Below are 14,570 nucleotides of genomic sequence, written 5' to 3' on the forward strand. Positions count from 1 at the left end.
TGCGATAGAAGGGTTACTTACGATCATCTGATTCCTGCAAAAGGTAATACTGCAGGAGATCTAAAACACTTGCTCCTTTCAGCACTCGGTGTTCTGGTGGTACTCTAACTCTTGATCCTAGCTTTTGTGGGCCATATGTACTGCCCCAGAAACCAAGTAAAGCTGTTTTTTTCAGCTCCAGGGTAGTAGCATGCAAACAAATGTCCTCAAGGATGAAGGTGTACACATAGACTATTTCCCAGGATGAAGCGATGTCCTTCGCTTTGCTCTTAGCCTGAATGAGGAATAAAGACAGTTCAGTCACATATCTAAAGTACATATTCGTTAAATGAAAACTTTACTAAAATAATCAAGTGGAGTCTAACGACTATATTATTGTACTCTTCCAAGCACTTAGTACAGTGCTCTGCATGCAGTACGCACTCAATAAATATGACAATGAATAAAATCCCAGTTGTCATCATGTTTATTCCTCCAGAACAAGTAAACAATTCCATAGGTACAAAAATATCCTTTATCAATTGTGATGCTTATAATAATAACAACAATAATGATGGTATTTGTTAAGCACTTACTCTGTGCCAAGCACTATTCTAAGTACTGGGGTAGGTATAAGGTAATCAGGTTGTTCCCCGTGGGGCTCACAGACTTAATCCCCATTTTACAGATGAGGTAACAGGCACAGAGAAGTTAAGGGACTTGCCCAAAGTCACACAGCTGATAAGTGGTAGAGCCAGGATTAGAACCCATGACCTCTGACTCTCAAACCCATGCTCTTGCCACTAAGCCATTCTGTTTCTCTACAGAAACATGTATACAGACAAGGACTCTCTTTTTTCAGGCTTGCTTTGACATAATAGATCTGCTTATTCTATGGCCTAACTCAAAGTAGTAGGGTCAGTGGGTATACTGACCTGACTATTCCATCAGCCTCTTCGCCAACCTCCCCATCTTCAGGCAGTACTTCACTGAGTTTTTCTAAAATGTTATTATGTACAATTCTCCCCAGTCTTCAAAAACCTCCAATGGTTTCCCACACCTCACCCCATTGGGTGTTGCTTTTAAGGCACTCTATCAGCTCTCTCCTACCTAATGATCCATTCTCTTCTCCCACTACACCCCAGCCCACATACTTTGTTATTCTCAAGCTAACCTACTCAATGTGCCTTGTTCTTGTCACTCCTGCTTCTGTTCTCTTGCTCCTGTCCTTCCCCCATGCCTGGAAATCCCTCCCCATTCAAATCCATTGGACCATAGCACTCCCCGTCTTCAAAGCCCTTCTGAAATCACACCTCCTCCAAGAGGTCTTCCCCGATTTATTTTGATCTCCCCACTTTAGAGCCCTCATTCATTCATTCATTCAACTGTATTTATTCATTCATTCAATCATATTTATTGACCGCTGTGTGCAGAGCACTGTACTAAGTGCTTGGGAAGTACAAGTTGGCAACATATAGAGACGGTCCCTACCCAACAGCGGGTTCACAGTCTAGAAGGGGGAGACAGGCAACAAAACAAAACATATTAACAAAATAAAATAAATAGAATAAATATGTACAAGTAAAATAAATAGAGCAATAAATATGTACAAACATATATACATATATACAGGTGCTGCGAGGAGGGGAAGGAGGTAAGGTGGGGGGGATGGGGAGGGGGAGGAAGGGGAGAGGAAGGAGGGGGCTCAGTCTGGGAAGGCCTCCTGGAGGAGGTGAGCTCTCAGTAGGGCTTTGAAGGGAGGAAGAGAGCTAGCTTGCCGGATGTGCGGAGGGAGGGCATTTCAGACCGGGGAGGATGTGGGCCAGGGGTCGACAGTGGGACAGGCGAGAAAGGGGCACAGTGAGGAGGTTAGCGGCAGAGGAGCGGAGGGTGCGGGCTGGGCTGTAGAAGGAAAGAAGGGAGGTGAGGTAGGAGGGGGCGAGGTGATGGAGAGCCTTGAAGCTGAGAGTGAGGAGTTTTTGCCTGACGCGTAGGTTGATTGGTAGCTACTGAAGATTTTTGAGAAGGGGAGTAACATGCCCAGAGCGTTTCTGCATAAAGATGATCCAGGCAGCAGCGTGAAGTATAGATTGAAATGGGGAGAGACAGGAGGATGGGAGATCAGAGAGGAGGCTGATGCAGTAATCCAGTCGGGATAGGATGAGAGATTGAACCAGTAGGGTAGCGGTTTGGATGGAGAGGAAAAGGCGGATCTTGGTGATGTTGCGGAGGTGAGACCGGCAGGTTTTGGTGACGGATTGGATGTGAGGGGTGAACGAGACAGCAGAGTCGAGGATGACACCAAGGTTGCGGGCTTGTGAGACAGGAAGGATGGTAGTGCCATCAACAATAATGGGAAAGTCAGGGAGAGGGCAGGGTTTGGGAGGAAAGATAAGGAGTTCAGTCTTGGACATATTGAGTTTTAGATGGCGGGCAGACATCCAGATGGAGATGTCTTGAAGGCAGGAGGAGACACGAGCCTGAAGGGAGGGAGAGAGAGCAGGGGCAGAGATGTAGATTTGGGTGTCATCAGCGTAGAGATGATAGTTGAAACCGTGGGAGTGAATAAGTTCACCAAGGGAGTGAGTGTAGATAGAGAACAGAAGGGGACCAAGAACTGACCCTTGAGGAACCCCTACAGTAAGGGAATGGGAGAGGGAGGAGGAGCCCGCAAAAGAGACTGAGAATGAACGGCCAGAGAGATAAGAGGAGAACCAGGAGAGGACAGAGTCTGTGAAGCCAATCAACTTCCCCTTCAGAACTTTCAAGTTACTTAGGCACTTAAGTACTCACAAGCCCGGCAGCACTTCTGTAAATAGAATGTGTCTGTCCATTACTATTATTTTGTATTCTCCCAAGCGCTTAATACAGTGCTCTGCACATAGGAAGCTCTCAATAAATATGATTGAATAAATATTCTGTATACTCTATTACTCCTATCTGTAATTCATTTAAGTGCCTGTCTCCCATCAAACATGCAATGGCATTTATTGAGCACTTACTGTGTGCACAGCACTGTGCTAAGCACTTGGGAGAGTACACTACAATAGAGATGACAGGCACGTTCCTTGCCCATCAAGAGCTCCCATGTTAGATTATAAATTCTATGAGGGCAGAGATCCTGTCTACTTATCCTACTATACCCTCTCAAGTGCTTAGTACAATGCTCTGCATACAGTAAGTGTTCAAATACAATAGTTACAATAGTGTTCAATACAAATACAATAATTAATTCACTCATTTTTAATAGTAAAGAAAACAAATACTTTGATTCCTTTTGTTCACTCATCCAATCATATTTATTGAGCGCTTACTGTGTGCAGAGCACTGTACTAAGCACTTGGGAAGTACAAATCGGCAACATATAGAGACGGTCCCTACCCAACAACAGGCTCACAGTCTAGAAGGGGGAGACAGACAACAAAACAAGTAGACAGGTGTCAATACCATCAGAATAAATAGAATTATAGCTATATACACAATCCAATTCAGGGCTCGTTGTCAACCGACACATGTTCCTTTTACATCTAAATAAACATTGCTCTTACCTGTTTCTGAAGAAAGACACAGTTTGAAATAAAATCTCTCATAACAATCAATAAAATTCTCAAACAGGACATGTTTGATTTGGCGGCTTCCCCGAGGACCACCAAACTCAGAATTGAATCCAACCTGTTCAGGACCAAAACAACAATATTTTAGACAAAATAAAAAAGGAACTGATTCCATTCAAGCAAAAAATGAATAGAAAGCTAGAGACTGTCAATAAATTCTGACATTTCTTGGCACAGGTGAACATCTAAGTCTATTTAGCTAGTGAAAAAAATGTGCCACTTCCATAGATTTGAGATAAATTAAGAGATCTGACAAAGCTCACATCCCAAAATAGGACCAGATTGGCTCTAAAATTTTTACTAGGAATCCCAGGAAACGGGGAGGGAGGGAGTAAGCAGGGAAGGGAAGGATTGGAAAGTAGAAGCTCCTAGACTTCAGTGAACCACGTCATTCTAAATGGCCCCAAATAAGCCAAGAGCTGTTCAGAGCCAAATATGACCACAAAGCATGGGGAGCAGTGTTGCCTAGTGGAAAGAGCATTGGACTGGAAATCAGAGGACCTGGGTTCTAATCCTGGCTCTGCCAACTGTTTGCTGTGACCTTAGGGCAGGTCTTTTCACTTCTTAGTGCCTCAGTTCTCCTGTTCTCCTTCCTACTTAGACTGTGAGCCCCATGTGGGACAGGGACTGTGTCCACCCTGTTTAATTCGTATCCACCCCAGCACTTAAGAACAGTGCTTGACATATAGTAAGCGCTTAACGATTACCATAAAAAAACCTCACTATGGCCCAAATGGGCACTTGGTCACTGGAATTTTCTTAGCAGACCACTCCAACCTGCCCATAAACACAGTCAAATTAATCTCATTTCTTGCTGTACCACAAACTAAGCTGGATCAACTACTACTGTGGCCAACAACCTTGTACCACTGAGTTTTGAAACACCTTTGCTACTAATTCTAATTGAATCGCTGGGTGTCAGAAATTCCACAAAGACCTTCTTGTTCTAAGAATAGAACGGAACAGTAGTCGCAGAGAGGTAGCAAGAGCTCAGCTGCTTTACTGAAAGCCATAGTTTTATAGAATTCTACCTATTCAGCTAATCACACTCTTATGAATACAATGAAGACTTGTAATGCTTTCTGTTTGGAAAAAAAGTACTTCAAATCCTGGGAAGAAATAAGAGGTTGCTAGCTTTATGTAGATTTTCCTATTTACTGCACGATTGAAGAAAAAAATTAGGTGATGCTTTGAAAGACATAGTTTATGACTTTTCAAAACGTGAGGTTTGAAATCTTCTCAGGCTACTGCATTTTCTGGTGCTTTAATTATTCCTTGTCCCTGCAGATGATGGAGCTCCCAATGAGGCCATTAACAAAAAGAGTAGTGAATCACAACCATGTGAGCCCCACAGCTTCATCTCCATTGTTCCCTCCTCAACCTGGAAAATCATCTCTCACCTAGGGCACTTTCCTTGAAAGAGGGACTGAAAAAGATAGATGTCAGTGAAATGTCAGTGAAATAATGGCAAAATAATGCTGTGAAAGGAACACTCTCTTTTCAATAAATATCGGTGAGAGAATAAGATTTTCCAGAAAGGAAAATGCCTTTGCCAAAAAGCACATCAGAAACCATTAATCCGTTCAGATGCGAGGAAAAAATAAAACCCCAACCAAAAAGAGCAAATTTCAGTAGAGGTGAAATTAACACTATGCACAGATATAGGTTCCTTTTGGTCATTTAGGCTCCATGTGTAGAGGTAGCATAGCCTATTGGAAAGAGCATGGAGCCTGGGAGTCAGGGGACGTGAGTTCTAATTCCAGCTCTGCTACTTGCCTGTGGGGTGATCTTGGGCAAGTCACTTCACTTCTCCGTGCCTCGGTTCCCTCATCTGTAAAATGGGGATTCAATCCCTGTTCTCCTTCTTGTTTAGGACAGGGACTCTATCTAACTAGATTATCTTCCTTCTACCCCAGTCCTTTATGCCCATCCTCAGCACTTGGCAATCTAGATTGTAAGCTTGCTGTGGGCAGGGAACATGTCTGTTTATTGTTATACTGTACTCTCCCCATCGCTTAAAACAGTGCTTTGCACACAGTTAAGCGCTCAATAAGAACAATCAAATGAATTAATGATAAGGATATTTGATACTTCTTTGTCCCTCCCCCATTAAGAATGTAAAATGGGGAGTGGGCAGTGAACACATCCTGTACTTCTGCTGTCCAGTCTTTGCACTCTGTTAGGCCTCAATAAATAGCATTACCTATACTGCTAGGAACACCTTTCCTGCCCAGTCTTACCTCCAGTGTGGCTACTGTTCTGGGGAGCTTTGCACACAATCAGCCCTCAATAAATACAATCGAATGAAAAAGAGAGTGAACTTTTTGCCCAGGGGTAGGAATCACACTAGGCTTGCACTTCCCCTCATAATAATAATAATAATAATAATAATGGTATTTATTAATCCCCATTTCACCGATGAGGTAACTGGGGTGCAGAGAAGTTAAGTGGCTTGCCCAGGTCACACAGCAGACAAGTGGCAGAGCCGAGATTAGAACCCAAGTCCTCTGATTCCCAAGTCCGTACTCTTTCCACTAAGCCATGTGTACCAGAGCGCCCCTCCGCCTTGGAGTTACTCATTCAGTCGTATTTATTGAGTGCTTAATGTGTGCCGAGCACCATACTAAGCACTTGAGAGAGTACAATATAACAATAAACAGACATATTCCCTGCCCACAGCGAGTTTACGGAGGGCCACGGAAACCCAGTTCCCCGTAAGATGCTTTTGTATTAGGAATGCAATTCTTTCTGAAAACTGGACCTTTGAAATCGGAGATGTCATTTCCTTTCAGAGCCACATTTTCTAAGAATATTAGTGTTCTCCCACAAACAAGAGTTTCACCTCAGGTCTGCAGGCGTATTTTTTTAATAGAATTTGTAATTATTATTAAGCGCTTACCATGTGCCAAACACTGTTCTAAGCTCTGGGGTAGATATAAGTGAATTAGGTTGGACACAGTCCCTGTCCCATATGGGGCTCACAGTCCAAGTAAGAGGGAGAACAGGAAAACCAAGGTATGGAGAAGTGAAATGACTTGCCCAAGGTCACACAGCAAGCATTTGGCAGAGCCAGGATTAAAACCCAGGTCCTCTGACTCCCAGGCCTGTTCTCTTTCCGCTAGGCCATACTGTTTCTCCATGCCCTGTTGATTAGGAGTTCACTCATAGGGTGGTATTTATTGAGTGCTTACTGTGGACTGCCAACCAACATCAGTGGTAACTCAACCTTGATTTTTCTGCTGCATTTCTCTCATGGCTATCCTCCTACCACACCCAGCCTTTTTGACAGCTCTTCCTCTATCTCCAACCCTGTACCTATGGGTGTCACTCAAGGCTTTGTTCGCCAGGGGCTGGCGGTTCCCGAGCCCACTGTTGGGTAGGGACTGTCTCTATATGTTGCCAATTTGTACTTCCCAAGCGCTTAGTACAGTGCTCTGCACATAGTAAGCGCTCAATAAATACGATTGATTGATTGATTGATTAACAACTAGCAGGCACTGTACTAATCGCTGGGGTAGATACAAGATAAATAAGTCGGACACAGTCCCTGTCCCACAAAGAGAGCAGGCATTGAATCACCATTTTACATATGATGAAATGGAGGCACAGAGAAGTTAACTGACTTGCCCAAGGTCACCCAGCAGGCAAATAGCAGAGCCGGGATTAGAACCCAGGCCCATGATCTTTCCAATAGGCCACACTGTTTTTAGACTGCTGTTTAACTATTTGGAAAATCAAGAAGATGTGGAATGTTGGATTGAACTTCCTAGTAATAACAAAATTAGTTTAAGAAAGACAAAATATAGACATGCACTTGGAGAAAAAAAAATATGAACAATTTATTGATGAAGTGAACTAATACTGCAGTGATTGCCCCTGCATCTGAGGTTAAAAATCATTTTCATAACTAAGGCACGATTAACATTTAAGCATAAAGATTATTTAACATTTAAACACAAAGTTTGCTTCATGAACTACATCCAATTTGTAGGATTAACCTTACCAGTATTTTGGATGAAGATAATTTTTATACAAGATGACATGTTTCAGCACATCATCCAGTTGAAGACTGTTGTCATGCACACAAGCCCAAGCAACAATGCAATTCCAGAGAAAGTGGTTAATAATCCGTTCTCCGTAATCAGACATCAAATGCTGAAAGAAGTTTGGGCTTGACTGAAAAAAAAAAAAAGACAAGAATATGAGCTTAAGGGAAAAGTAAATGTATTTTCTGTCCAACATATCCACACTAATGCAGACATTACCATGTGTACAAATATACCAAAATGAATTTAGGGATTCTCTTTTCTTTACTAAAATCCCCCAAACACAACCAAGAACTAGCATTAGTCTCACAGGGATGTTTTCACCCTTAATTTGTTTACCCTGGAAAATTTAGCTAGAGTAGCTGATTTATCATTTTAATTTATTTGTTATTTTGTGATTATGATGATGATGATGAAGATCTTCGTTAAGCGCTTACTATGTGTCCAGCACTGTTTCTAAGTGCTGGGGTAGATACAGCTCTTAGTACAGTGTCTGACACATAGTAAGCTCTTAAGAAATACCATAATTATTATAAGTTCATCAGGTTGAACACAGACCCTGTCCCAAATGGGGCTCACAGTAGGAAAGAGAAAAGGTATTTAATCCCCATTTTATAGTTGAGGAAACTGAGGCACAAATAAGTTAAATGACTTGCCCAAGGTCACACAACAAGCAATTGGCAGAACACAGGTCCTCTAACTCCCAGGTCCACACTCTTTCCATTATTCCACAGTATTGGCACAGAAACACTACATACTAGTAGTGTACTTCAGATTGAGAATCAATGACACATTCAGAGATTTGTAAACACAGTTTAAAAGATATTTGAAAACTGTATTTAATTATAAAAATCAATTTTCAGTTGATATCTTTTAGATTTTTCTTTTTGAAATTAACATGCTCTAAACAGATGGATGAACATTAAAGGAATTAAATAAAAATGTCATCAAATATCTATTACAGACAGCTGGATGTCCATTCATAAGCACCGCTTTGAAAACATTCTGAAATTATTTTAGAAGAAATGATAAAATGGTAATATAGTAATAGTTAAATGCCAAGGCTACATAGATTCTATTATCAGTCAATACTATGTATTGAGCACCTACTGTACACTGAGCACTATACTAAGAAATTGGGAGAGTAAAATATCATTAGTAGACATCGCTTTGGGCAGGAAATGTACCTTGCTAATTCTCTTGCATTGGATTCTTCCAAGCACTTAGTACAGTGCATTGCACATACGTATAACTCAATAAATACCACTGATTGATTGACATGGTCACTGGCCTTCAATAATTTACAATCTGCACAGCGTAAGCACTCAATGAATACAATCAATTGATGAATTACAAAAAGCAGTAAAAATAAGGCAATCTGCACACAAGTTAGGGCTTAAGTAAAACAGGGTATGTGAGATCCAGTGCTTAGAACAGTGCTTGGCACATAGTAAGCGATTAACAAATTTCATTATTATTATTATTAAGTACCTAAGTGCTTAGGATGGAAGTGCCAGGGGTGATTGATGGGGCAAAACCAGGGGAGAATTCAAATTGATCAAGGAAGGCCTCCTGGAGGAGATGTGATTTCAGGAGGCCTTTTGATAAGAGAGACTAGTGGTCTGTTGGATTTTAAGGATGGGTAGAAAGAGTTCTAGGTATGAGGGAGGGCATGAGAAAAAGGTCAGCATAGGAAAAACAGAAACAAGTCAGTTTGAGAGGAGTGTGAGCTGGAGTGTAACGTGACAAGAGAGTGGATAAGTAGGAGGGAGAGAGTAGGAAGAAGAGAGCTAATTGAAATCAATCAATCGTTTATTTATTGAGCACATACTGTGAAGCGAGCACTGCGAGAGCCTGGGAAAGCACAATATAACAGAGCAATCCCTGCCCACAGGAGGTTACAGTCCATATGGGATTGCTCTCAACCAATGGTCAAGAGTTTCAGTTTCACCTGGAGAGGCACAGGTAACTATAGAAGGTTTTTAAGGAGCTGAGAGATGTATGTAGAATGAGATTTTTTAAAAGTGGCAGCAGCAAAGGGAAATATGGACTGGAGAAGGGAGAGATTGGAGACAGAGAGACCAGGAAGCTGATGCAGTAGTCAATTAATAGTAGTAATAATAATAATAATGGTACTTGTTAAGCACTGTTCTAAGCACTGGGGGAGATACAAGTTAATCAGGTTGGACACAGTCCCTGTCCCATATGGGACTCACACTCACATATGGAACCCCACTTTACAAATGATGTAACTGAGGCTCAGAGAAGTGAAGTGACTTGTCCAAGGTCACAAGAGAAGATACATGGCAGAGCCGGGGTTAGAAGCCAGGTCCTTCTGACTCCCAGGCCCATGCTCTATCCACTAATCCACACTGCTTCTCATCAATCAATGATATTTATAATAATAATAATAGTAATGATGATGGCATTTGTTAAGTGCTTACTATGTGCAAAGCACTGTTCTAAGCGCTGGGAGATACAAGGTGATCACGTTGTCCCACACGGGGCTCACAGTCTTAATCCCCATTTTAAAGATAAGGTAACTGAGGCTCAGAGAAGTTAAGTGACTTGCCCAACGTCCCACAGCAGACATGTGGGGGACCCGGGATTAGAACCCATGACCTTGTGCAGAGCACTGTACTAAACACTTCAGAGAGTGCAATACAACAGAGTTACTAGAAGCTGGGATATGCTAGAAATGTGAAAGAAAAAAGCTGACAGGCTTTGGTGGCAGACTGAAAATGGGAGTTGAAAGAGGGAGGAGTCAAAGATAACACCAGCGCAATCGCGGACTGGGAGGATGGTGGTGTCAGTGATGATTTGGAGGGAAAATGAAGAATGAAATGCCAGTAAGATACCCATGTAGAGATGTCTTGAAAGCAAGAAGAAATGCTAGAATGCAGAGGAGAGAATGTGGAGCTAGGGAGGTAGATTCTGGGATTCATCTGCACGGAGGTGGTAGCTGAAATTCTGGGAGTGGATGAGCTCCCCAGAGAAATGAGCGTAAATTACGTAGCGACGAGGACCAAGAATAGAGCTTTGAGGAACAATTAGCCAGACAGGTGAGAAGGGAAACAGGAGAGAACTGTGCCAGCAAAACCAAGGTTAGATCATGTTTCCAGTAAGAGTTGTCCTTAGAGTCAAAGGCAGCTAAATCATTTCACTTCTCTGGACTTCATTTAGCTCATCTGGAAAATTAGGATTAGGACTGGGAATGCTATTTGGGACAGGGACTGGGTCCTACCTGATTAACTTGTATCTCTATCCCAGCCTGGCACATTATAAGCACTTAACAAATGCCATTTAAAAAAAAAAAAAGTAAAAAAACCCCAAGAGTCCTACTTGCAGGTGTTAGCACACACTTCCACAATCCTGGGAAACTTAGTTCAGACTTGAGCATTTTCCTAAATCCCATTCACTCATTCAATCGTATTTACTGAGCACTTACAGCATGCAGAGCACTGTACTAAGCGCTTGGGAGAGTTCAAAATAACAATAAACAGACACATTTCCTACCCACAATGCTGTCATTCAACAATTACTCTATGGAGATCATTGTTCCTAGAAGCACACAGCCAAGAAAACACGCGAATGCTTGTACAAGCGCTCTCCTGCTCTGTCCACAGTCGGGTAAGGACCAGTAGGAGACCAGAGTTTCCTGGCTCCTCCATTACCAGAGCGCAAGCCCTTCTGCTCTCAAGAATTCCCCTCTAGACTGTAAACTCGTTGTGGGTGGGGAATGTGACTGCTTATTGTTATTTTGAACTCTCCCAAGTGCTTTGTGCAGTGCTCCGCACACAGTAAGTACTCAATAAATACCACTGAATGAATGATTTAATAAAGACACACTGGAATCACCATTTCCACCACTGGGCCACCATCACAGTGGGGCAAGGATAAAAATGGTAGTCGGAGGCCTTCTGGAATTTTTAGACTTTTTTATGGTATTTGTTAAGCACTTACTATGTGCAAGGCACCATACTAAGTGCTGGGGTAGATACAAGCTAATCGGTGCATCACCCATTAGACTCAGAGTCTTAATCCCAATTTAATAAACTGACTGCAATTCTGTGGCTTCTTTCTTTTACTCATATTAGTGTCTGCCTCTCCCTCTAGATGGTAAGCTCCTTATGGGCAGGGAACATGTCTACTAATTCTGTTGTACTGAGCTTAGAACAGTGCTTTGCCCACAGTAAGTGCTCAATAAATACCACTGATTGACTGATTTTACAAATGAGGTAACGGGCACAGAGAAGTTAAGTGATTTGCTCAAGGTCACACAGCAGATAAGTGGCGGAGCCAGATTTAGAACCTATTTAAGACTTAGGCCTTTGAAGGTAAATGCGCTAAAGGTGACATGTTTTCCTTAGATTCTTAGTAGTTTTTCTAATTGTTATTATTTAATGATTGCTACACTTCCTTTTAAAAATCATTCTACTGTGGGCTAGCAAATCAGAGTTTTTACTAATTCAAATTAGGAATGATAAAGGACCCAAATTCCCATAGGGCCATCTGATCTTGCAAGTAAAGTATGAAATTATGAAACAGACAAACAAAAAAGGGACAAAAGCATTATTTACTTTAGTGACTTTAGTAGCTCTTTTGAAGCATCATAGCTCATAGGTATACATATAATTAGGAGGGTTTTTAATTCTTTATCTGTGCATGATACATGCCTCTTGAGTATCGAGTATCGATACATGTGCTCTAATACCTGACTCAAAACACCACATGAAAATCTGTGCAAAAATCACACATACTCAGTACCTTATTTTAAAACTTCAGTATTCAATTTTTTTCAGTTTTCTGTTTAAAAGCTATACCTGAAATACACCAGACTAACAATATGAATAATTTAGATAATTATTTAAATATTAAAATAGTAAGCATTTCCCTCAAGAATTAATAACTCGAGTCATATAATTTTTAGATATAAAACATAAAAACAAAACCATGACATATATAATAATGATAATAACTGTGGTATTTGTTAAGCACTTACTATGTGCCAGGCACTATACTAAGCACTGGGGTGGATACAAGCATATTGGGTTGGACACAGTCCCTGTCCCACGTGGGGCTCACAGACTCAATCCCCATTTACCAGATGAGGTAACTGAGGCCTAGAGAAGTGAAGTGACTAGCCCAAGGTCATACAACAAACAAGCAATGGAACTGGAATTACAACCCATGACTTCTAACTTCCAGGCCCGTGCCTTATCCACTAAGCCATGAGATGGTTCTTGCCATGCAATGGTTCTTAATATGTGAAGCATCATGGCCCAGCAGATACACCACAGGCCTGGGAGTCAGAAGGACCTGGGTTCTAATTTGGCTCTGCCACCTGTGTGCTGTGTGACCTCGGGCAAGTCATTTAACTTCTCTGTGCCTCAGTTACCTCCTCTGTAAAATGGGGATTAAGACTGTGAGCCCGAAGTGGGACATGGACTGTATCCAACCTGATTAGCTTCTATCGACCCCAGTGCTTAGTACAGTGGCTGACATATAGTAAACGTCTAACAAATGCCATTAAAAAAAGGTGATGCTTAAATTAACATACAGGTGACCCTTACTACTTTATCCTTAAAGAAATAACATTGAGTCTAATATTCCCAGGATCTAAAATCCCGAGCCTAAGTGATACCTGGTGGGCATAGTGGATAGAGCATGGTCTTGGGAGTCAGAAGGTCTTGCGTTCTAATCCCAGCTCTGCCATTTGTCTGCTGTGTAACCTTGGGCAAGTCACTTCACTTCTTTGGGCCTCAGTTACCTCATATGGAAAATGGGGATTGAAATTGTGAGCCCCACGTGGGACAGGGACTGTGTCCAACCCAATTTGCTTGTATCCACCCCAGTGCTTAATACTGTGCCTGGTGCATAGTAAGCACTTAAGTACCACAAATATTATTATTATCCTTCAATGCTTTGGGAGCAACATTAACCCTTTCAACCCACTAGGGGGTCACTGGTGCACAGCAACCTACATTGTCCAAAAATTGCAGCAAGGTATTAACCAATGTCTAACTCCCAAAGTGTCTAATTTATTACCAGGAATTAATTTTAGGCATTGAGAGAATGAGCTCTCATCCTATCCCGTCTGGACTACTGTATCAGCCTCCTCTCCGATATCCCATCCTCTTGTCTCTCCCCACTTCAATCCATACTTCACGCCGCTGCCCGGATTGTCTTTGTCCAGAACCGCTCTGGGCATGTTACTCCCCTCCTCAAAAATCTCCAGTGGCTATCAATCAACCTACGCATCAGGCAGAAACTCCTCACCCTCGGCTTCAAGGCTCTCCATCACCTCGCGCCCTCCTACCTCACCTCCCTTCTCTCCTTCTACAGCCCAACCTGCACCCTCCGCTCCTCTGCCGCTAATCTCCTCACCGTGCCTCGTTCTCGCCTGTCCTGCCGTCGACCCCCGGCCCACGTCATCCCCCTGGCCTGGAATGCCCTCCCTCCCCACATCTGCCAAGCCAGCTCTCTTCCTCCCTTCAAGGCCCTACTGAGAGCTCACGTCCTAAAGGAGGCCCTCCCAGACTGAGCCCCCTCTCCATCCCCCCGCCTTACCTCCTTCCCTTCCCCACAGCACCTGTATATATGTTTGTACATATTTATTACTCTATTTATTTTACTTGTACATATCTATTCTATTTATTTTATTTTGTTACTATGTTTTGTTTTGTTCTCTGTCTCCCCCTTCTAGACTGTGAGCCCACTGTTGGGTAGGGACCATCTCTATATGTTGCCAACTTGTACTTCCCAAGTGCTTAGTACAGTGCTCTGCACACAGTAAGTGCTCAATAAATATGATTGATTGATTGATTGAGTGAGTAGCAATATATTTTGTGCATCTCCTTTGCTCTACCCTAACTTTCTTATTCTGAAAGGTTGTTCTAGTTATAGCCTGGTTAATTTTCTCAGGATCAAT

The 14,570-nt window shown here is 42.3% G+C and overlaps 1 protein-coding gene across 1 annotated transcript in view; it reads right to left on the reverse strand.

Moving 5' to 3' along the window:
• TMEM232 (transmembrane protein 232) overlaps window positions 1–14,570 on the reverse strand; it is a 99,136-nt gene that overhangs the window by 62,571 nt on the left and 21,995 nt on the right. The window contains 3 exon segments of the mRNA XM_038770446.1: window positions 22–274; window positions 3,528–3,651; window positions 7,597–7,769. Of these exon segments, the coding sequence (XP_038626374.1) occupies window positions 22–274; window positions 3,528–3,651; window positions 7,597–7,769 (550 nt within the window).

The sequence above is a fragment of the Tachyglossus aculeatus genome, chromosome X3, assembly GCF_015852505.1.
Source record: "Tachyglossus aculeatus isolate mTacAcu1 chromosome X3, mTacAcu1.pri, whole genome shotgun sequence".
In the NCBI taxonomy this organism is placed as follows: Eukaryota; Metazoa; Chordata; class Mammalia; order Monotremata; family Tachyglossidae; genus Tachyglossus; species Tachyglossus aculeatus.